General features: G+C 33.1%; 1 protein-coding gene across 3 annotated transcripts in view; it reads left to right on the top strand.

The window, feature by feature from the left end:
* The window catches only part of FAM172A (family with sequence similarity 172 member A), a 420,789-nt gene that overhangs the window by 85,688 nt on the left and 309,212 nt on the right, over positions 1 to 25,889 (top strand). For 2 of the 3 annotated variants that reach the window (XM_055312860.1, XM_055312859.1), the window contains 2 exons: positions 19,040 to 19,105; positions 24,334 to 24,525. In XM_055312860.1, the coding sequence (XP_055168835.1) occupies positions 19,040 to 19,105; positions 24,334 to 24,525 (258 nt within the window). The remainder of the gene's footprint in view (positions 1 to 19,039; positions 19,106 to 24,333; positions 24,526 to 25,889) is intronic. The other variant, XM_055312861.1, reaches the window with a different exon arrangement.

Below are 25,889 nucleotides of genomic sequence, written 5' to 3'. Positions count from 1 at the left end.
AAAGTTATGTTTACTTATTCTTACAGGTGAAATAGTTTGAGACAGGTTAATTTGATTACATGAGGTTATCAGATCTTGATTAGAAACTGATATATTTCAAGGACATTCGCACTTCTTTTTCTAGAAGGTAGAGCAGTTGTAACTTTAAAAAGGGAAGGCCAATTCATCAAAATGTTTATAGGTATTAGGTTTTGCAAACCTAGGATTAAATGTGGGTTTTGATTGCTAAGAAGAACGTGGAGTATACAATATGGAATATTTTATATGTTTTTTAGGTTTGTTTAGGGTCCTGAAATATCTCTTTGAGTATAGAGTAACTAGTTGAAGCTATACTGGAGTACTTAGAAAACATATTTAGTGTTCATCTGTACTGATTTCCCATCTAGATCCTAAAACAACTGTCTGTGCTGTGCTAATGTTAAAACTAACTCGGGCACAACTAGTGTGTCAGATAAAATATTTGTTTGCTAAAACCTAGTATGGCTGAACTAGATATCTTCTGGAAACTGACAACAAGTTACTCAAACAACGTTTGTTTGGTGATGACTGATTTGGTAGGAATATTAAAGAAAAATATAGTGTGAATACTGACAACCTGGAAGTAAAAACAGCTGGCAGATGTGCCTGACAAAAATGAGAGGTGAAAGGTTTAGTCAGGAATTATGTAGTCAATAAAACAATAAAGAAATAACCTATTTATTTCTTTCCTTTTAATAGCTGTCTCTTAGAATTGTTACTGGGAATTTTCTAAGAACCTTTTGTACAGTTCACATCTGAGCTTTACTATCCACACTACTCTGCAGAATTGTAAGCCATCTATATTGTAATACAATTGGGAAGTTCTCATTTTATTAAAATATCTCTTTAATTCATAATTTTTGAAGAAATACTTCCACTACCATTTTTTTAATGTCAGTGCATTTATAGGATTGGGCAAAATATTTTATAGTAGATGCTGTGAATATTTTGAGCCGACAGTGCAAAAGAACAACAAAAAATGTGTGGGGAATTCTGTTATGAGCTAGCAAGTCTGTGGGTTTAATTTAAATTCACTGAAGAGAGTGGACTTCGTAGATTCACAGTTAATGAGCCATTTCTCTTAAACTATTCTGTCACTGTGGGATTGCATACAGTTAGAACTGACAGTTGGAAACGTGCTGAGATAGGGAAACTAAAAAAACAGCTGTCTCTCTGGGCAAATGGTACCAGCTGGTAAGGCTCTCCAAAGCAAAATATTTTATATAATAAAATAGGTTGCAGATATCACTGAAATTACGTATTATGTACTGAAGATAGTCTCTTTTAGTTCATTTGCTTTCGACAAGGCAAAATACAAGATACTTTGTAGTTTAAGAAGTTTTGTATTTTATTGATGACTAACTTCTTTAGAATGTCTTCATTAAATTAATATATAAGCTTTTGAGGTTTACTTTTTGAAATTACGTAGGGATCCCTTGAAAGGTGTTTTTGTTTCTTACGTGAATTTTAGGAAAAAACTCTCCTTTTGGGTCTTCTGCAGAATGAAATCCACTTTTAAAATGTCTTGAATTGCATTTGAAATGAATGGTTATGTTCTCATACTCTGAGAAAAGATTTACCTCTGAACTTCAATTTAAATTTTGATGATTCCTATTTTTTGTATCCTTATATATGACTGATAAAAATTAATATTTGGGCTTGTAAAAAATTATATTTAATTTTTTTTGGCAGAATGGTCTTTATTGAATTTCTAGAATGCCTGTATTCTGAGTCACTAGTTTTCATCTATGGAGAAATTGTATAACTAATATCTGTGCAAAAAGAAATAGAGAAATGACTAACATATATTACAATTTCACTAGAAGTTCATCCTTTCACGCATAAGAAAAACCTTAGCTGAGAGTAATAAATCTAATTAAATGTAATGTATTTTTGGTAGTAATCTGCTTTACATCCTCTTTTGGCTTTGACTCTGCCACTTTGTTTTACTTTACTATTGATTGCTCTGGGGTTTACAAAATGCATCACTAACTTTCCACAGTTTATTTTCAAATAAAATTATACCACTTCACATATAATGTGAGAGCCTCATAACATTGTGCTTCCATTTCTCCTTATATGTACGTTTCCATCTGGAATCATTTTCTTTAGCATAAAGATTATTTTATATTTCTAGTACCAATCTGCTGCCAGTTAATTTTCTTGACTTCTGTTTGTCCAGAAAGGTCTTTAGTTTTTACTTCATTAATGAATAATTTTACTGTATGTAGATTTCCAATGATGAGATTTTTTTTTCTTGGATTACTTTAAAAGTGTTTCCTCATTTTCTTCTGGCTCGTGTTATTTCTTTTGAGAAGTGGTTTTTCTTATCTTTGATCCCCTCAATATAATGTATTGTTTTTTTCTGGATGCTTTTGAGATTTTCTTTTTATCACTGGTTCTCAGCAATTTGATTATTAATGTGCCTTGGAGGTTTTTCTTTCTGTTATATTCTTTGTTGAACTTTGTGGATATGTGGGTTGTAGTTTTTATCAAATCCAGAAAATGATGTTCCATTATTTTTTCAAATATTTCTTCTTATCTCTTTCTTACTTGTACTCCAATTGCATGTATGTTAAAATGCTTGTCATTATCCTACAAGTTACTGAAGCAGTGTTCTTTTTTTTCTCTTTTCTCTCATTTTGGATAGTTTTTATTGCTATGTCTTCATATTTGCTCATCCATTCTTCTCTAGTGTTTAATTTCCTGTTAAACTTACCCACTGAGGGGATCCCTGGGTGGCGCAGCGGTTTGGCGCCTGCCTTTGGCCCAGGGCGCGATCCTGGAGACCCGGGATCGAATCCCACGTCGGGCTCCCGGTGCATGGAGCCTGCTTCTCCCTCTGCCTATGTCTCTGCTTCTCTCTCTCTCTCTCTCTCTCTCTCTCTGTGTGTGTGTGTGTGTGTGTGTGTGTATGTATGTGTGTGTGACTATCATAAAAAAAATAAACTTACCCACTGAATTTCTTATTTCAGATATTGTATTTTTCATTTCTTTGTAGCTCTTTTTTCGGTTTTTAATCCATTTCTTTTCTTATTTATGCTTTCCTTTACATCCTTGAATCTTTTTGCAGTAACTTATTTAATCTAACTTGCCTCTTAATTTTGTAATTTCTAGATCTATTTTTATTGACTGATTTTTTTTATTTTTACCATTTATGGATCACATTTTCCCTTTTCTGTGAATGTCTATAGTAATTTGTATTGCATGGTGGATGTATGGTGGATGTTATAAATGTTATATTGGTGGGTGGATACTGTTGTCTCCCTTTAAAGAACATTTTTTTTTAAAAAAAGATTTTTTAAAAATTTATTTATTAATGACAGATACAGAGAGAGAGAGGGAGGCAGAGACACAGCGGGAGGGAGAAGCAGGCTCCCTGCAGGGAGCCTGACATGGGACTCCATCCTGGGTCTCCAGGATCAGGCCCTGGGCTGAAGGAGGCACTAAACCGCTGAGCCACCGGGGCTGCCCTGAATTTGTTTTTATGAGCTTTTGAAATGTTTGTCTTTAAACTTTCCAGTGTGGGTTTTTCCCCCCAATAGTTTTCTTGTCTTCTCTTGGAAGTTTCTCCCTATGCATACACAGCTTAGCCAAAGACTTAAAGAAACTCATATATTGATTTCTAGAGCTCCTTTTCTGCATAACTCCCTTTTCTCTGATATTTTGCCAGCAAATTCCAGTTGTCTCATTTTCCCTGAACTTGAATCTCTCCTGAAGTCAGCAAGGCCACTGAGTTCTGCTTGAGTTTTATTGTCCATGGGCCACCACTCAAAAATTGCCTTCAGACAGAAGGTCAAGCTACTTATGAAGCTCATCTCCTTTATTTTCTTTCTCTCAGGGATCACAGATCTATACCACCTATTTCCTCACTGTTTGAAAAAATTTAATATGTTTCAAACAGTTGTCTGTTTATACCAAGAAGGCAAATCCAAATACCAGTAATTCCAATGTGACTGGAGGTTGAAATCTAACCTTTTTTTTCTTTTAGTGGTAGAAATAGGATAGGAGGAAATGTGTTTTCTTCCTCTCCCTCAATGAGAATGAATATGAAAGAGAGTATCTCTTGACTTGAGATAAGATAGCCCATCTTTCTTAGAATAGTGTTTCCTAGTAAAATCTACATGATTATGCTCAATAGAATTGTCTTCTTTTCTAGACTTTCTCTCTGTGAAATTGTTAAAACTCTCTGTGTGGGAAAGTAAAGGGAGATTGGTGAAAATAGTATCGTTTTTATTTCTACTATCGCTGTAGGGAGTAGTTACCTTTTTTTGAACAAAGATACAGTGGCATAGTGTTAATCCATAATGTAGTTGCTGATATTATCTTAGTTTTACAAATTACTTGAAGCTTTCAAATGGCATAGGAAAGGCTACTCTGAGTTTATTAACGTACCTGTTTTTGTGGGTTTTTTTGTGTTTTTTGTTGTGTTTTGCTAACTACAGTGTAGTCTTATTTTTTTGTGAGTGCTTTTTGTTCAGTCTAGTGAATAATTTATACCAAATTTATTTGCTTATGTGGTATCTGGTGTGTAGTTTGTTTTTCTGGGTTTCTCATACCTGTTATTAAACTATATTATTCTATGTATGAACTGTAATGTTTACTTAAGATTGCTGATAAAAGGGATCCCTGGGTGGCACAGCGGTTTGGCGCCTGCCTTTGGCCCAGGGCGTGATCCTGGAGACCCGGGGTCGAGTCCCACGTCGGGCTCCCGGTGCATGGAGTCTGCTTCTCCCTCTGCCTGTGTCTCTGCCTCTCTCTCTCTCTCTCCCTCTGTGACTATCATAAATAAATAAATAAAAAATTAAAAAAAAAGATTGCTGATAAAAATTGGCACAAATTCATTCAAATATGTCTATTTTTATAAATATCTACTTAACAGAGTGACAAGGACTTAGGAAAAGATCATGCAAAGTTAGTGGGCCTCTTTACCCAAATGACACAGTGATTGTTTTGTCCTCAGTACCTGAGTGTAAGAATCATGGAATCTTTATTCTTGTTCTTGAAACATAGACAGTTGATACTATCAAGAGAAGCAGGGAAAATTGGGTTCTACTGTTTTATCTCAAATCATCTGAGTATGCCTAATATTAAAACTAAAATCATATAATTTGTATAGCCAGGAAATGAATCTAGAGCTCTGCTTTTTATAATGTACATCTCAGAAAAGATGTGGATCAGAACAATTTTCCCTTTTGCACCCAGGGCATTACTTATTGTGGAAACTTCTATAGGCTCCAGATGATAATGCTTAGGCCAAGGATTCTTTTTTTTTTTTTTTTTTTAATTTTTATTTATTTATGATAGTCACACACAGAGAGAGAGAGAGAGAGAGAGAGGCAGAGACACAGGCAGAGGGAGAAGCAGGCTCCATGCACCGGGAGCCCGATGTGGGATTCGATCCTGGGTCTCCAGGATCGCGCCGTGGGCCAAAGGCAGGCGCCAAACCGCTGCGCCACCCAGGGATCCCAGGCCAAGGATTCTTAATGCAAAGGGATAGGACTGACTGGGCAGGGTCTGTGAACCTCATGGTTATAAACATTATACCTTTCTTCTACTAACCTCTAAACTAAATGTCTATTTATTATAAATGTAGGCATAAAAATAGTATTAGCAGTCTTTGGACTTTATTGGCTTTGTGACTAGAAAATGCAGTATATCATATAAGTTCAGAAAACAGATTCTAGGGCGGGCTGGGTGGTTCAGCAGTTTAGTGCCACCTTTGGCCCAGGGCATAATCCTGGAGATCAGGGATCAAGTCCCACGTGGAGCTCCCCCCGCATGGAGCCTGCTTCTCCTTCTGCCTGTGTCTCTGCCTCTCTCTCTCTCTGTGTCTCTCATGAATAAATAAATAAAATCTTAAAAAAAAAAAAGAAAGAAAATAGATTCTAGATTTCAGGGCAGGTGGATTGCCTACCCTGAATCCAGTTTGAATCCAGAATCTAAGACTTATTTAGCTATGTGACCATGGGCAGGTTACATAACCATTTAAATGCTTTGGTTTCCTACTTTATTGTATAGAGTTGTGAAGATTAAAGAGTAAAGACTTATTAACGGAATTTATTTTAGTGTGAGTGTTATGCATATGTTTGCTATTATTATTACTATTATTCAAAAAATATTTTATGTCCTTTACATGGGTTAGGCCCTAGACGTTCAGCCTGAGACAAATATGTATAGTTTGAAAGCTCAAAATCTAATGGCAAAGACAGATTCTGGAAAGGATGTCATTAACGATCTAAGTGTTAGGAAGGAGTATTGCAAGGTTTTTAGCTATGTCTTGTAGGTAGATTGAAGACTAGGCAAGGAAGATGTTAAAACTGAATAAGCTAAGAATGGGAAGAGGATTCCAGGCAAACCAACCGGTTTTCCAAAGGCTGTGAGCTGGAAAAGATCCTGATAGATCTGAGAATTCAAAAGAAAGTCATTGTGGCTACACAAGACAAAAGAAATGAAGAAATAGAATGGTATAAATGAAACTTGAGAAGTAGGCAGGGGCCAGATCCAGCAGGTCATTGCACAATTTAAGGATTGGGGTCTTAAACTAATAGTACTGGGAATTTATCATATTTGTACTTTTAAATGAGTAGTAGGCCTGCTAGCAGGAGGTAGGATTTGAAGGAAGTAGGTATTAAGTATAGCAGAAGGAGGCTACAGAAGCAATCCAAGGAAGAGATAATTACCTGTTGATAGAGTACGGTGGACTAGAATGGTGATAGTAGACATGAGAAAATGTGGTGAAATTCCACTATTTGTTTGAGGGACTTGAGTGATTTTAAGTAGAGGATAAAGGAGAGAGTCAAGACATTTAGGCTTCTGGCTTGAGAAGTTAGGTGGATGGGGGTGCCATTTGTGGTGTTGATGAACGTGCCAGAGGAAAATAGGTATCTAAAACATGTATAGATAGATATATTTACTTTGAACAGTCAGTTTGAGGTGCCCGTTAAATCTCTAGGAGGAGATATCATTAGTTAGTTGGATACATTTACAAATCTGTTGCTTTGGTAAGCTGTTTAAGAATCTGGTTATTGGAGAAAAGATGGCATAAAATAAGGAGGACTCTTCTTTAGAAGAGGTAAAAGGAAAATGTTAGAGCATCTGAGCTGAAGCTCATCTAAATGAAGGACAGCTGGGTATACAGACTAGAACTCCAGGGAATGCTAATGGAAGGTTGGAGGAATGAATTTTATTTCAATGATATGCTAAAAAAGCAGTTACTTCAAAAAACTAAAGATTAAAATGTACCCACTGACAGTGAAGTATAAAAGCTTTTAAGAGGAAAAATAAGGATGAGATGGAGACAATTTTAGTGAAATTTAAGTAGTAGTTCTGACTTAAGAGGACACGCACCTGGGGTAAATGTGCTTTATTTCTAATTAAACAACTCACTGCCATTCCATAGTCCCTTTAATGTAAAGGTGCAAGAGGAACCCTTTTAGGTTTAGACAAACTAACATTATTGTAAATAATATTAAACTTTAATTATTAAGAAATTGTGGGGTTTTCTTTTTTTCCTCTTTTTTTTCCCTTGGCCCTTCTTCCTCCATCTCCCTCCTCTCCAATCTTCCCTCCCTCCCTCCGTCCTTTCCTAGGAGGGAGCTAGGATGGAATGTAGAGTTTGGATAAATGGGACATTAAGAGGGGGGAAAAGCGTTGCTTTTTAAATAGTTAGGTGACTTACTGGGTAGATCTTTATTTTAAATGATTCTGAGTCCCAGTATAATACAGTTGGCCCTTGAATAACACAGGTTTGAACTGTGCAGGTTTACCACAGATTTTTTTCAGTAAATACCTTACACTAAATGTATTTTCCCTTCGTTATGATTTTCCTAGTAACATTTTCTTTTCTCTAGCGTAACTTATTGTAAGAATATATATATATATATTTATATACAAAAGATATGTAACATACAAAATGTGTTGTTATTTGACTGTTTATGTTATTTATTGGTAAAGCTTCTAGTCAATACTAGGCTATTATTAGTTTTGAGGGAGTTAGAAATTATATGCAGAGTTTTAAGTGTGCTGTATTACTTACAGTTCTTGAAACTGAAAAACCACATGTTTGCAAGCACTATCAATTGTTTTTCATTCACTTATTAGTCATATATTGACCATCTACAATGTGGTTGATGCTACAATAAGGTAGGATATATTTCTTGCTTTTTAAAGTGCTCACTTCAGTGGGCAAATGAGAATGTGAGATAATCAGTATGGAACACTAAATGTCATAAGAAAGTTAGAATTCATTGGCAGGATAAGTGAATAAGTAGGAGGTAGCATTTCAACTGAGTTTTGGGGAATTAGAGAATAATGAGGGAACTTAAGAGAATTTTAGAATTTTAGGTGGGAGATAAACACAGACTCAAACTTAGCAAACTCTAAGACTTATTCCAATGACTCCTTGATTTTGACAAGCAATAATGGATGAAAATTATACCTATAGAGTATACTTGTGGCCTTGTCATAACATTTCAAGAAATTAAAATATTTTAATGAAAGCAAAATTGTTGTTAGCCTATTTGTCATCTGCCACATTTCAAATGAAATTCTTGTGAAAATAGATGCAGTGTCAGTAACACCTGAAGTAGGAATATGAACAATTTGGGAAATTTTAAAATAGGGTTTTGTTTGGATATAATTTTACATTTTGCAGAAAAGTTGTGTGATTATAAAGAATCATGGATATTATATAATTTTTTTCTGAACCATTTGAGAGTATGTTGAAAGTATTATATACTCCTTTACCACCAGTACCTTTGTGTGTATTTTCTAAGAAGAAGAACATTCTCTTGATAGGTACAGTAAAATCATCAGAATCAGAAAATTTTATATTGATTTAATATAATACAGTCTACAAGCCTCATTTAAATTTTGCTAATGGTCACACAAAGTATTTAATAGCTAATATTCTTCAAGTCCAAGATCATATCCAGGTTCACACACTGTATTTAATTGTCTTGTCCCTTTATTCTCTTTTAATCTGGAATCATTCTTTAGCTTTCCTTTATATTTCTTGATAGTGACATTTTTTGAGGAGTTCAGGACATATGTAGAATGACCCTCAATTTGAGTTTGTCATATGTGTTCTTATGATTACATTCAGGTTATACATTTTTAACTGAAGTACCCGAGAAGTAACTTCTTGTCCTTAATGCATGATATCAAGAGTATATGATTTTGAATGAATGAATGAATGGTCAATAGTATTGTAGTAGCTTTTTATATGGTGACAGATTGTAAGTCTGGAGCACATTTCATGATATATATACATGTTGAATCACTATTTTGTATACCTAACACTAGTATTATATATCAACTGTATTTAAGTTTCAAAAAAAAAAAGAGTACATTTTTGGTTTGCTCTGATATTGGAGATGGTTGTTAAATCCTACCATATATTATTATTATTTTTCTCTTTGTAATTAGTGAATATTTTGGGGGCAGATACTTGAGATTGTGTTCTTTACAGAACTTTGACCTATTAATTTTAGCATTCACTGATGTTTCTTTAATTCCATCATGTCTTCTATATATCTTGGTTGGTATTCTACCTAAGAAACAGGGGTCTTTCTCTTTTTGTTTTTTAACTTTCTTCATTCAGTTGTTTATATCATTATGGACCCATAGATTCTATTCAGTGAGCTGTATACTATTTTTCTGCCATCATTTTAATGCCTAAATTATCCTAGATTTGACCAGAAGAATTCTTGGCAACCATTTTTTTGTGTTCTTTTAGCATTTATTCATCACCGTTTCAGAATTTTCGTAGTTTTTGGTACATCCCCCCCCCACACACACCTTTTTTCAGATTTGTAGTTTCTATGCTCCAAGACCTGAATCAATCTTTTCTCTTAGAATCTTTTGTTCCTCCTAATAGAGAATGGGCATATAAAACCTAAGTCCCTGAATCAACCGTCTCTCCAATGAGCTCTGGTTACGTTTACTGGGAAGGTATTTACAAATGTCTGTATATATGTAAACACTATACACACCACGATCTGTGCATTGGTGGCACTGTCATTGCTTCTAGGCCCCCAGCAAAAAGGTGTTCATGTCTGTGCATGTACATATGTATTCATAGTTTTTATTCTCTGTAGATAGGCAAATATGGAAATTAATAAAATATAGATGTACATAGAGATATATATGTGTGTATTGCATGAGTGCGTATACACTCATGTAGATATATATCTGTATCCATCTTACCTATATAGATGGATATGTGTATTTTGAAATATATATTGAAATATATGAGGAATATATACACACATCGACACACAACACAAGTATATATGCATGTACCATTACTAAAAAGACATTTTTAACTAATCAAAGATCAGATGAGGCCCTGAGGCAAAGTAAGAGCTACAGGTGATTTCTTTCTACTAAGTTCTTATTGCATTCTCCAAATCACAGCCTGAAAAACTGAAGGGAGATGACTTCCTTAAGGTGACCAAGACTCTCCTATCTACTTGCTTGGTCAGTTACATAAAACTGTTGATTTATGCTCCTACCACTGTAAAGTGACTTGGTGTTTGGATGCATGTCTGAGGATGTAGAAATAGCAATTAAGAAAGAGTTAAGGCTAGAAAGGCTGTAGGAGTGGCATGCTCTGGGAACTATAGTATTTTTTTTTAAGAATTTATTTATTTATTAATGAGAGACACAGAGAGAGGCAGAGACATAGACAGAGGCAGAGAGAGAAACAGGCTCCATGCAGGGAGCCCAATGCAGGACTCAATCCCAGGTCGACAGGATTGAGTCTTGGGCTGAAGGCAGACGCTCAACCGCTGAGCCACCCAGGTGTTCCAGAACTATGGTATTTCATTCAGTGTTTCTGACAGTGGGAGTACTTCAGATGTGCAGGTTATCCGGTAGTAAAGTTCACTTTCATAATAACATGAGCTAGCTTTGGAGTCAGCCATGCTGAATTTTAGCTACAGTAGTTTTGCAAATAAACAGCAAAATAAAATATTATAAAATGCCCCAAATTAAACAGTATCTTATTCATTATTGGCCACTCTTTTTCACCTTAAAATGTAAGGAGACCGTGTATATTGTATTAAATATTTTAGTTTGAAATTTATGAGATTGAGAAATCCTCAGAATTGTAGGATAAATTAATAATCAGTTGAGTTACAGGATTCTCTTTTAGGTTTGTTTCTATTATTTCAGTAATGCATATTTAGAAAAAGTTAAAAATCAACAAAACTCTATTGAGCACCTATTCCATTTGCTTTGGTTTGAAGTACAGTTAAGTTCAAACAATACTCTATTCTCAAGGAATGTCATCAAGTAGAGGAAATAAGACTAAGAGAGACATTATTCTGAACTGGTAAAATACTCGGGAAGTACATTGAGTCCTCAAGAAGATTAATAAAACAAAATCTACAACTAAACCAGATAGTGAAATCTGCAGTCAATAAAAGACATAGGGAATTCTATAAAAGATACCAGAGAATGAAACTTGATTACCTCCAAGCTCAATTAGACTGATTGCAGAAGTATTAATTACAACCATGGAAACCAAAAAACACCAGAGAAAATAACTATTGATCCAGAATTAATGCCCAAATAAAACTTCATTGTTCAGCCCTGAAAGTAAAAGTTACACTGTGTGAATGTTCCTAACATTCTCTTTTGGGGATAAGATGTCATTGCTCAGACCTAAACTCACCTCCCAAAAATTGCACTTTGTTTGTTTGAAGACAAAATGAGTAAGACTGGTTTCTTAAGTGCCATGGATTTTAAATTTTTTTTTTTTTGGATTTTAAATTTTTTAAATTTTTTTTTCCTATTTTTATTCTTTTTAGTTGATGAACACACATCTTCACTGTGGCCTCTTCTCTCCCTTTAATTGTGGTGTATGCTCTATCAGTCTTTAGGTTGATTGATTTCTGGGATATTTAGGATGATCTGATAGTTATCTAATTGTGTTCATGGGACTATACAAGCCTAGGGTTCTCTTATCCTGCTGCCATCTTTCTCAAAACACCCCTGCCATGGAGTTTTTTAAATGCTATTTTTATTAATAAGTTAAGTGGAGCTGAGTAACACAAAATAGATATAATTTAGTATGGATTGTATTAAAAGCAACAGTCTATCTCCAAAACATCAAATTTCCACTATGGTAAAAACCTCATAATATCAAACTTTGTTTACATTTGTGATACATTTATGAATCAGACTTCTTTTTTTTTTAAGATTTATTTTTATTTATTTATTTATGATAGAGAGAGAGAGAGGCAGAGATGCAGGCAGATGGAGAAGCAGGCTCCATGCCAGGAGCCCGACGTGGGACTCGATCCCGGGACTCCAGGATCTCGCCCTGGGCCAAAGGCAGGCGCAAAACCGCTGAGCCACCCAGGGATCCCCATGAATCAGACTTCTGTACTGACTCCTCTTGGTTTATTTGTGAAATCAGAGCTTACTAAGCAAAAGAATAATATTAAATAATATTAAAAGGAGATCCTTAGGTAGAATTGTTTTCAACTCTTCTATGAATATCTCTTTAATAAAAAAATACCATGTACATAATTTAAGCAGAGAACTGTTAGTAAACTGTTGCTTACTACACCAATTACAAATCATCTAATTTCATTCTGTCAATTAGAACTAGATTTCTACCAGGTTGATTAGCCCAAGGTTCTTTAAAAGGTGTTCCTTTTAAAACATTTTAATATTCCTATTTTACCAATTCAGGTAGGTAATTTATTTAGTTTAATTTCTGAGATCTTCTTTCTTTGATTGCAGGAGGCATAGAATTTCATAGATACAGTTAAATCTTTCAGAATTTTTCTTTCAGTTTAGTCTGTTTACCTTTACACCCCAAATTAGGATAGTCTTAACATTTATTCTGTTTAGGCATAGAAATGACTAACAATTTATGAATTTTGTTGGTGTGTTTTGAGCTAAGTTCTCACTCTCCTAATAGGTCCAATAGAGAAGTTTGTATCTTACATTGTTGATAAAGTTGTAAAATAAAAATTATTGATGTATGTCAATCGGGCCAAATGTAGTTTGTTGCTAATGAGAGGATTTTCTTCAGAGTAAGAAAGCATGGAAGGTTTACAAAGTAGTAGTAAAATGAGCTTTATTTTTCATTTAATTAAAATATTTATATTAACTCTCTTTTATCTATCCAGTCATGTCTCTTGTCATATATGTCTTGTCATTTCATTCATTTCTCAAATCCAGTTCCAAAAGGGTCTGAAGTACTTTCTGAGAGCCTCTTTAGTGTCACCTTCTCCCCTGCAATCACCTTAAATTTTAATCTGCCAGACTAATTTCAATGTTTTTGTAGGAGTAAAGGGCATTAGTGTTCACTTCTTATTTAATTAAGGAACAGAAATAATGCGGAAATATATGAAATACATGATAAGCACACAGCAGTTGCTCAGTAAATGTCTAAAGCAAATTAATTGCAGAGTGAACATACCCCTTCTGTTGGAAGTACTCCACTGAGAACTGATTTTATTTTAGCAGACTCATTTTCCTTCATTCTGTAGTCTATTTCTTTGATCATCCCTCAATTTATTAAATTTTTTTTTTAAATTCCCGGATGCCTGAGTGGCTCAGTGGTTGAGTGTCTGCCTTCGGCTCAGGGTGTGATCCTGGTCCAGGGATCGAGTCCTGCATGGGGTTCCCTGCGTGGAGCCTGCTTTGCCTGTGTCTCTGCCTCTCTGTGTGTCTCTCATGAATAAATAAAAACAATCTTAAAAATTTTTTTTCTTTAATTCCTAGATTGAGAAACCGATTTAGAAAAAAGCTTAGACTCTAATTCCTTAGAGGGCATTATTCTATTGGTAGCCAAGGGCTCTATTTCTGAATATATCATCTCAAAATTACTTTCCTATCTCTTCTGTCGTGGTTTCATTAAAAGAAATCCAGGAAAATCATCAGCAGTTATTTACTTTCCAGTGTTTCTTTCAAAAAAAAAAAAAAAAGATACTGTTTCACAGGTAGTACGAATACTTTATAACAGTATTCTCAGTTTCTACCTCCCATAACTTATAACCTTGCTTTCATTCATTTTATTTTTCTATAAGCTATAATCACAAAATACATTGTTGTTATTGGAGTTCGATTTGCCAACATATAGTGTAATACTTAGTGCTCATCCTGTCAACCAAATCTCTGACCTATATAATCTTCCTTCTCTCTGAATAATTTCTTAAATAATTTCTACAATTTTTTGCAAAAAATTTCCCCAACTTTTCTTTTCTTTTCTTTTTTTTTGTCTGACAGTCTTTATTTCTCTCACTTTTGAAGGATGATTTTCCTGGGTACATAATATTAGATTGGTGGTTTTTTTCTTTCAGCACTGAATATTTCAGTCCACTATTTTCTTGATTGCGTTTTTTCTAAGAGTGTGATGTAATTCTTATTTTCCTCTGTAATTAAATTCCAACACAACCCCAACTTCTCCAAATCCCCCTTGTCCCTCGTCTGGCTTCTTTTCAGATTTTCTCTTTGTATTTGGTTTTGTGCAGTTTTAATATGATAAAGTTAGGTATTGATTTTGGTATTTATCCTACTTTGAATTCTCTGTCCTGCTTGGGTGTGTGGTTTTGTATGTCATTAACTTTGGGAAATTTTCAGTCATTATTACTTGATATATAGTTCCTGTGTTCCTTTCTCTTTCTTCTTATGGTATTCACATTCTATGCATGTTAAACCTGTTAAAATTGTCCCAGAATTCTCAGTTATTTTCCATTTTTGCATTCTTTTTTTTCTCTTTACATTTCTGTTTTGGATGTGTCTATTGGCATATCTTGAAATTCTAATTTTTTCCCCCCTTGGCCATGTCCGTTCTCCTGATGCATGTATCAAAGGCCTTCTTTATTTTTGTTACATGTTTTTGACTTAGCATTTCCTTTTGATTCATTCTCAAATTTTCATCTCATCTCTGCTTACATACGTACCTGTTCTTGTGTATTGTCTAATAAATTCCAATAAATTCTTTGACATGTTAATCATAGTTGTTTTAAATTCCAAGTCTGATATTTATTTCCAAGTTCTTTGCCATACATGAGTCTGGTTCTCATGCTTGATTTATCTTTTCAGACTGTTTCTTTTTTGTCTTTTTAGTATAGCCTGGTAATTTTTGTTGAAAGCTGGACACAGTATTTTGGAAGAAAAGGAACTTCAATAGATGGGTCATTAGTTTCAGGTTTTATGTTTATATGGCTAGAAGTTAGGCTGTGTTTACTATTTGCTATACCTTTGGTGTCCAAGGCTAAAATTTTTTCTGTGTTTAGTTTTGTCTCTCTCATTGTCTTTGAGTTTTCCTAGAGACCTTAAATAGGATGTGAGTCTATAGTTCTTTGCTGTAATTCCCTTTTATTTTACAGGAACCCTAAAGGTGTGGTGGTAATGTGGGGAGGTGTGGGAAGAAATGTTCTATGCACATATCTCTAGATCTCATTCTTTTAGTGAACCCAAATTGGGCATTTCCCTTCCCTCATGTCAGATAAGCTCTGGTAAAATAACTTCTCTTATGGGCAGGCCTTATTAAGAAGGACAGAAAGATCTAGAATATTTCAAAATGATTACTTTTCCCCTTCCACTGCTGGAAGCAGTAAAGGATTTTTCTCTTGTCTTCACACTGAAAACCTAGTGGGACTCATAAAAAATAAAATCAGCAGACGTTTGGGAGATCTCTTTAAGGCTGTACCTCCAATTAATTTTTAATTCTTAAGCTAGTCCATACTGAGCCTGAGCAGTTAATCAATTACAGTGTAAGGTGTTCCTTCCACAGTACTGGCTTCAACCTACAACTTCCACACACGGCTTTCACTCTAAGCCCTGATTCTCTGTATCTGCATGTTTCTCCAGTTTTCAGGATACTAGTTTGCTCTGTGACCTCTGATAGATTCTCTGATAGATTTGAGAAGAGTTGTTGATTTTTAATTTGTTCAGTGTTTTTCTTTTTGTGAGGATGAGAGTGACTGCTTCCAAGCTCATTTTATATGTTGGACAAGATACTGGAAGTGTATGTATTTATTAAAATGAAGATTTCACTTTAGAGCATGTTTAGTCTCTGAAGCTTTGTATGAACTTCCCCAGAAACAATGTTTCCAGTGAATATTTGAACACCGATGACATTTGGACAAAGATTTTTTTCATCTCCTTTTGAAATTATCATTTATTGATTTTTTTTATGAATGCAAAGTACAGTCTCATGCAGCAGGAAGGCAGTGAATGAATCCTTGATGCTTTCTTTCTAAACCTTGATTCACCAATTCGAAAAGATCTTTTGAAAATCTGAAATACTTATCTCACTCAAAACATGTAGACAGGATGAATAGTGAGGAGAATTTGTGTATGAGTCTTAACTCCCTTCAGTGTGCCAGGTATTATTCATTGTGGCTACAACGAAGAGCAAAGGTGGGATACCCAAATTATAATGTTGTAAGGCTAGCCAGGTAACAGAAAGATAAATGAAATGAAACCCATAAATTACAAGATGCTTATTCAGTCATGTCCAGAGAAGTATGAAGTGGGACATTTCATCTTATCTTGGTAGGATTGAGATGAGGCATGAAAAGTTGCCTGAAACAGTTGACATGTGACAGGGGCTAAAGAGAACATTCAAGGCAGACAAAATTGCCTAAGAGATAGAGGATTTAGTCTATGGTTGCTTTTATTCTGCAGGCATGAATTAGCATGACAAACTGGGCACGTTACATAGTGTTTCTCCAACGCTCTACTGATGTATGGTTTTATTATTTGTTTTGGTATTTTGTGAAGACACTTGCCCTATAATGTATTTTGAAACCAAATGTAAGCAGGTTTGAATTGTTTTCTATTATCCTGTAGTGTGAAAGCTGAAAATTAACTATAATATTGTATTTCATATGACTTAAGGTATGAACTGCCAAAATAGTTTAATTTTTTAATTCCCAAATTATGTCTCTGGAGTATTTGCTTAGTGATAGAATTCACTTGGGTTTGAATTAAGTTTGATTGGTTTTATTATTGCTTTAAACATAGGGATATTTTATGATTTCATAGGTAATAGGACATTTTCAGAAATGATAAGTCACTCATTTTAGCTAATCTCATTTAGTTAGGTCATTTTTCTTGAAGTGGCAGGCCATTATATAACTTCATACATATTTTGTCTGATCCTACATATTTTTAGTTTATTTTTTCAGGTTTATAGTACCACTACCTTCAGGTGAGGGTATAATGGACATGATTTTAATTACTACATTAAGATATAGGAATACTATTTGATTAATAACTATAAGATTATTACCTTGTTCTAGTGTAGTGTTGTAGCATTTGAAATTACCATTGCTAGCCAAGGTAAAGCTATTCTAGCATGCATCATACTCTTCCTAAAATGAATGAATACATATACATAGAAGAAAGAATTCGGGCGTCCTTAAAGAAAGCAGAATAGAGAATCTCTTTTAGATTACAGAGTACAGCACCAAAACAGTTGACATCCTAATATTCTTTTAAAAAATCACCTTATGATTTTGTTTCATAAAATTGGACTTTCAATTATGTTGCTGCTAAAATTATTCTTTGAAATATTTGCATAGATGATTAAAGACATTTTTGGAGGGAGCAACACTCCTTAAATTGACAATTAAAATCTACTAAGTCATTGCTTTTACTTGGTATCATTTTCCTCACTCTCTTTGCTTTCCTTCATAGAAGGAGTGCATTATCTTTCTAGTTTTGTTGTAACAAATTACCATAAGCTCAATGGCTTAAAGCCACATAAATGTATTATCTCACAATTCAGTAGGTCAGAAGTCCAGTATGACTGTTACCTGACTGAAATCAAGAAATGCACAGGCTATGTTCCTTTTTGGAGACCCTAGGAGAGAACCTTTTGCTGCTTATTGGAGTTGTTTGCAGAATTCAGTTCCTTGTAAATACAGGACTGAGGACTTGTTTTCTTACTGGTTATTAAAGGGTGATTCCACCTTTTAGAGGCTTTTAGAGAAACCACATTTCTTGGTTTACATCTCTTTCCTCCATCTTTAAAACCAGCAATGACCATTCAAGGTCATTTTACTTTGCATCCCTTTGTTCTTCTGTGATCTCCCAGTTTTAAAGTTAAATGATTAGGTTGGGCCAATTTGGATAATCCAGGATAATCTCCCCATGTCTGGTCCTTAACCTTAATCATACCTACATAATTCCTTTTACCTTATAACATATGAGTAGGTTCCAGGAATCAGAATGTGGACATCTTTGGGGAACTGTATTTTGGCCTGCTACAAACAATAATACTAATTGGTGCCTGGCTTTACTGGATTAATTTTCCTTTTTAATGTGGAATACTTCTGACTTTTTCCTCCTTGATTCAGTAAATACAAAAGAGCTGTTAGGATTCAGTCAAGATAGTACTTTATGAGGTACAGTTCCTTTCTGGACATCATAGGGGAAAACAGATTCTAGAAACACTGAAAAAAGAAAATATGGTTCCAGAATACTGCTTTGAAAAAAACTGGAAGTCCTTGTAAATTTTTGCAGGTTTATATTGCCCTAATTTTTAGTATTAAAGTTTGTAGTTATTCACATAGCAGCAGGAAGTAAGCCACAGTCTCCTAATTTAGTATTAAAACATTTCAGTTATAAAATAAATAAATATAAGGAATATAGTGTACAACATGATGACTAAAATTAACACTGCTGTAGGATACATAGAAAAGTTTTGAAGAAAATAAATCCTGACATTTCCCATCAAAGGAGAAATTTCTTTCCTTTTTTTTTTACTTTTTTCTTGCTTTTCTTTTTGTTTTATCTACATAAGAAGATGGATGTTAGCTGAACCTGTTGTAATCATCTCATAGTATATGTAATTGAAATTATCATGCTGTAATGCCTGAAAATTATACAGTGACGTATGTCAATTATTTCTCAATAAAACTGGAGGAGGGGGAAACACGCAAAGATAGAGAAATACTCATTCAGAGCAATAACATAATAATTTATGTGAATTTTGATAATGGATGACATTATATCTTAATGTGTTATTTTTTCCCCCACCTAGATTATCACGAAGTATGTATATGAGCTCTTGGAAAAGGACTGTAATTTGAAAAAAATCTCTATCCCAGTAAGTCCAGTTTTTTAAAATGATTAAATTTCCAAATGAAATAGTTTTCAATTCAGAAGAAAATGTTTATATTACTTTAACTGTGATAAGTACATTAAGGTCGTCATGGATTGATACTGATAATGATAATATTAAATGCCTGTCAGTATACCTCATTTCATTGTGCGCAATAATTCTTTAAAAGTAGTGCTCTTCAATGTAGAGAAAAAAAAATATTGATATCCAGCCTTTTTTGAAAATGATGATGCCTTTAAAAAGACTATGTCCTCTGCCTCTTCTCATTTAATTGGTTGGTATAATTTATTTTTACTTATTTATTTGAAGTAAACCCATATACTTGATGTTGTACTAGACATTAACTATCTCTTTAATTATTTCCTGATTTTTAAAATAATTACATATTTTATTTCTATGTTATTTCCTATATACATTTTCAATTCATTCCTCATGCTTCCTGTTTTATAACACTGCTCCTTCTATTTCTTGTAGAACATTTTTTTCATTTTTTTCAAATTTTGTATATTTTGCCATTTCAGAGTGAAAAGTTTGAGATTTATTCTCATTCTCAAATTCACACACAAAAAAATTTTAATGTAAAAATATAATAAAAAAATGAAAAGTAACCATGTATATGAAACGATGGTGACCCTAGATTAGATGATCCTTACTGTTAATGATAACTCTTTGATTTTATGATAAATAAAAATGTGAAGGCTTAATGAAAGTGATTAACTTAAGTTACAAAACTTTGCATATAAATATTTTATTTACATGAAATCTTGCATGAGATTTTTAAATTCCTTGGGTAAGCTATTCAACTATGAATTGGAGGCTTTGAAGATTTAATATTTATCCTCACAAATTAATTCAGTAGTTCAATATTTAAAAGGAAAATCTATTTTATATTTAATTTTATATAAATAAGCTCAAATGCTAGGTCACATTGTTAATCATTTATTCAATAGATATTTGCTTAAGAGTCCTTGAGGTGCCAGGCACTGTTCCAAGTGCTTGTGATGTACTAGTGAATAAAATATTATTCTATGTAGTAGCTAGGCTAACCCTCATTTATTTGAACACTTTTCTTCCTTTTGTTCAATCTTCTTTTCTTGCTAATTTTATTTCTTTCGAAGTTCCTAAAGAAGATATTAAGGAGACTTGGCTTGATTTATTGTTACAATACAATTAATACTGAGCCATTTAAATCTGTAATACTAGTAGTTACATGGATTTTTTTTTTTTAGTTACATGGAATTTTTAAACTCACTTTAATCCCTTAGGTTTCCAGAAGAAATCAGAAGTTAATTGGCCATATAGATTATGTTATATGGTTAAGTTTCACTAATTTTCTTTATAGAAAGCTTGAGATTAGGGTTAGGAGGACTTCGTTTTATAGATCTAATTACTCTCCTTTCATTTAAATTTAAACTATAAAGCTAATAAGCATAGAGAAAGCTTTGCATTATAGGAGACCCATATTAACTGTCCTGTTCATTTTTGGTTAGTAAACATTTCCTAATTTTGTAAACAGAAAAGAAACCAAAATTTGTTTTATTTATCTGAGGAAATTAATGTCTCTCCTTAAAATCATATATTTTATATCGTTGTGAAACTTTTCTTTTATAACTATTAATTTTCTCTGGAGTCCTCTTAAATCTCAAAGCAAGCAGTGAAGGTGGTTTTTGTTTTGTTTTGTATCAGTGTTTTTCTTTTTATTGTGGGAATACACCAAAGTGTTTTTTGTTTTTGTTTTTGTTTTTCCTGATGATGAACTGTTTTAGTTTTATAGTTGACCTATTTAATAAGGAAAGAAAGACTTCTTTTCTTTTCCTTCCTTTTCTTTTTATAAATAACAGCACCGTGTGGAAACCCATGATTTGATGGTAAAGGTCATGATCATGTCCCATGTTTACTCCCTACCTTACATATGTTCTCATGTATACATTATTCTCAATTGTAAAGTCTCGTGGAGAATTTTAGATTATATAAATTAACTTAGTAACTTGATTATAAATTTTCATTCCTTTTATTGTCAGGTTTAAATGATCATCACAATTACTGGGGCTCATGAGTATCCTAAAGTGAATTGTTAACTGCTAAAAATTGTTTGTTCTCACTGATTTGAACTTGATTGGTTAATAAAGTGAGGTGGTGCACTAGAATGACTTTTATATGCATTCCTTAATGAAAGCTCAGTTTAATGAATTAGCACTGTGTGAAGACACTGGCCTTGGAATAGCGGTTTTCAAACTTAATTAAGCTAATGCAGAAAGTTATGTTTACTCATATACTATTCATGCTATTTAAACTTACCACTAACTTTTTACAAAGTTATACCAACTTTAGAGTTCTTTGTAAAATTGAGGTGAATATAAGCTAATGACCATCTCAGATACCACTTTTTTTCCCCTTAATCATTAATACCACTATATTTTTCATTTTCATTGTTTCTATTCCCTTGAATACTCTGATATTCTCAGGTTTTCAAAGTTAATTCTTCCGCATGTTCAAGTGAAACTTTTATTCATTTATTCATGGCTACCTTAATTTGCAGCCCTTAAAAATTCTTGAACAGAATTTTAATATAAAAAACACATTTTTATCTTCTGAAAATAAGCACTCTTCCAGTTTTAAAGTGATTACTGTGGAATTTAAAGTGCCAACATTCCATTGCTTAAAAAATTGACTCAGTTCCTTGGTAACAGGGGACTTAGTCAAATAGAGAAAAGAAATAGTGAACAGCACCTACTGGAAAGTCCGTAGCTACAGGGTTTTTTTTTTATTAAGATAAACAGATGTCCATTTCCATAGCCATTTCAGGATCCATTAAGGCCTCAATGATTTTAAGAGGTATTTTTATTTGTGCACATTTAGACGTACTCTTTGGTAAATGAATGACTGGACACCTCTGTGGCCTCCTTTTTATTATGTATGAACAGCTTTGCTTTTTAATTTTTTCTTTTGTTCTTAGCACTTTTTTTAAAAAGCCATTTTAACTGAGTGATTCCTCTGTTTTCATACAACATTCGTAGGTAAAAGGGAATTTTTCTTCTCAGATTTGATTTTCCCCATCTACTTTCCTTACTCTGACTTCAGTCATACCTGCTGCCATCCTAATTTGCTTACTCTGGACATCACATGCAAGAGAAGCTAATGTGACTGTTTGACACTTCATACTTCTCTTACTGCATACTTAAGTACTACTAATACACAATTAGGTCATTTGTAATTTTTAGCATTGTGTAGCTCTTTTAAAATACTTTGTAGTCATATATTAGTTTAGTCTTCAATATATACTTTTTGAACCAGGCAAGTATTATAACAAATTAAGAGGACACATTATTTACTTAAAAGCCTTTTATTTAAAGGAAGTAAAAAAAAAAATAAAGGTCACTGGTGATGCTTGATAACATTCCTTATTCCAAAAGTTATTCATTCCTTTATTTACTGAGTGCCTACAATGTGCCAGCCTCTCTTTTAGGCACTGCAAACAGAAAAGTCCATGCCTCCCTGGACTTGCATTCTGGCGGTGGGAGGAGATGATTCATTAATAAACTGTTATATAAACAAATATAGAAAGCATACATTAGATTGTGGTATGTGCTTTGAAGGAAAATAAAACAGAGAGAGGGGCCAGGGAATTCTTGGGCAGATGCTTAAATGGGGTAGTCAGGGAAGGCTTCATTGAGGAGGGGGTATTTTTTTAAGACCTATGGCTATGCTCTTCTTGCTGAAATAATTACCCTTTTACACAAATGGCTACCAATCTGTTTGTTTTAAAATTAAAGAACTTTTAATTTTTTTCTCTTACCAGGAATAGTGAGTGACTGGGAACATTCAGAATCCAGGACTATTTTATTTTATTTTATTTTATTTTATTTTATTTTATTTTATTTTATTTATTTTGTTGGTATTGAGAGCTTTTGTCTGTTTTTTGGTTTTGTAATTTTATGAATATATACTGGTGATAAAGTGAAGAGCTATTTCATTACACAGTATGTGGACTGAACCCCTCTATTTGAGGATGTGTATTACCAGCTTTCAAGGCTTTAGCTTCTGGCCCTGACAGGGCTGCACAAAAGCTTCCATTCCCAGTTACTAACTGATGCTGATGTGGAATACCACTCAGTGCAGGCCATCAGTCATCTATAAAAGGTTGGGAAATTATCCCTTCATAAGTCTTGAGTCTTTCAAATCTAAAACATAGATCATTTGGTTTAAACCTAAACATTAAGTGCAATCAAAATGTATAAAATATTCATTCCATAAATAAGTACTATATAAGATGTAGAAAGATATTCATCTTTTAAATATCTAGTACATAAAGTAAGGTTATAGGAATACATACATAATATTCCTTTATCATATAATTGTTATTTGAGCCTGTGTTAATACTCTGAATGAAATTTCAAAGACCAGGGCAGCCTGGGTGACTCAGCCGTTTGGTGCTGCCTGCAGCCCAGGGTGTGATCCTGGACACTGGGGATCGAGTCCCACATCAGGCTCCCAGCATGGAGCTTGTTTCTCCCTCTGCCTGTCTCTGTGCGTCTCTCTCTCTCAGTGTCTCTCATGAATAAATAAATAAAATCTTAAAAAAAAAAAAAGAAATTTCAAAGACCATTTATAGTAGGTGATTGAATTTTTAAATAGTTCCTCTCCTACCTTTTAAAAGCTGAGCAGTATTCCTGGCTAATATATGATTTTCCAATAGATATATGCTCCAGTTGGGTTTTTTTGTTTTCTATTATAGATGCAATATACTTCTGTTATAAAATTATAGACTCATTAGCTGTGTGATCTTAGGCAAGTTATTTAAATTCCGTAGGCTTCGATTTCTTCATCTATAAATAACTGTAATAATAGTACCACTTTAATGAGATTGTGATTGAAATAATGTTTTTAAAACATTTAGCATAGTATCTACACTAGAGGAAGCACTCAAAAATCAGTTATTCTTATTTATATTATAATACTAAATATACACCAATAAAATAGGGAGATGTATTTTCAATATTCTTTTGTCATAATACTCTCATGTCTTTTATACTCATCCATCTCATATGTAATTGTTAATCTCTAATGAATCTTTTAATTTTTTAAAGCTTTTTTACTTCTATAATTCTGTAATAGCCATTCTATAATTTATGGTAACCATTAGTTGATTTCTCATTTATGTCTATGCCTGATCAAAAAACATTTATTTATTATTTAATTTTTTTTAATTACAGGTAGATGCCACTGAGAGTGAACCAAAGAGTTTTATCTTTATGAGTGAGGATGCTTTGACAAATCCACAGAAACTGATGGTTTTAATTCATGGTAGTGGTGTTGTCAGGGCAGGTCAGTGGGCTAGAAGGCTTATTATAAATGAAGATCTGGACAGTGGCACACAGATACCTTTTATTAAGAGAGCTATGGATGTAAGTGCAATTTCTTTTATACTTTTTGGCGTTTTTTAGCTCTGGTTTATTATTTGTTGTAAATTATTTTATCCTATCTCTTCAAAAGTACATTCTAAACATAATTTTATCTTTAAATTGTTTTCTTATATGTAATGAAAGATTATTCTACATTATTTGACAGTTAACAATGAAAAACAAAATGGTATCTTAAGTGTACAAAGATTTAGATAATGTCTTTGAAATGAATATTTTTGATTCTAAATTTGTTATGTGAAATATCACTTAAATTACCACTTATCAATATTATTTTAAATACTTATAAAAATATCAAGACTGCTTTTGTAAATCTTTGCCAATATAATTTAGTTAAAAACTAAGAGAAATCTACTTGAAATTAACCTCTTACTCTTTAAAAGAAGAGTTTAAAAAAAAGTTGGAGTAACTCATTGCCATTTCTTTAAAAAACTCTAAAACTCACAAATAAAATGTTTTAAGCATTAGACAAAAAACCTATAAAATGGTAAATTTAATTACTGAATTACTTTATTCTTACTTGAATTCTACCTCTTTAGATATTTTAAAATTGTATTCAAGGTTTTCTGTCCTCTAATAATGAAATTGTTTTTTTCTGAAATAGCATTGTTACATTTTAATGTTTGCTATTTTTTTTTATTTTTTTACTATCTCGTTCTTATGTTCTGCAGTGAACAACCAAATTTTACAAAGTATGGTTTCTCCCAAATATGTATAGAGATTTTCCTCAGACAAAAGTAAAGTAGCTTGAAAAAAAGATTTCATATAAGAGTAAAAAGTTGTTTAGGAATATATATATGTGCATGTATGCTTTATAAGAGCTACGTTATTACATTTTTGTAATTATGATGGGAGAGGAATTGTTTGATACATTGATGATTTCAAGGGTCAAAGATAAGTTCCCTGCTCTTTTACCTCTGAAACGATAAAATTAAATCCTGACCCAGCTCTTAGATAATATTTTTGTTAATAGATTTTGAGGCCTTTAAAATGTTTCAAGTAGAATTTCTTAGGTTAATTGTGTATTTTTTTTCACAGTGTTCATGGATATGCAAAGAACACAAGACATTACTTTTGATTGGTTGCAAACTTCACCAGTACAGTTTTAGTCGAATTAGAGTAAAATTTAGTAGAATTGAAGTAAAATAAATTGAAATTTAGATTGAAGTAACTCACATAAAATATTGTATTATTTAAACATTTATATTTCTGGGTATGAATAGTGAAACGAACTTTCTCTCTGACATATTAGTTTGTGATTATAAGAGATCCTATCAGTGATTAAGAAAATTATATGTGAAATGTGATCACAATTCATTGTATATTTGAAAATACAATTTAGTAAAGAA

Source organism: Nyctereutes procyonoides, unplaced genomic scaffold, assembly GCF_905146905.1.
Source record: "Nyctereutes procyonoides isolate TBG_1078 unplaced genomic scaffold, NYPRO_anot_genome, whole genome shotgun sequence".
In the NCBI taxonomy this organism is placed as follows: Eukaryota; Metazoa; Chordata; class Mammalia; order Carnivora; family Canidae; genus Nyctereutes; species Nyctereutes procyonoides.
The sequence above is the reverse complement of the archived record's forward strand: the minus strand, read 5'-3'. Positions and strand labels throughout refer to the sequence as shown.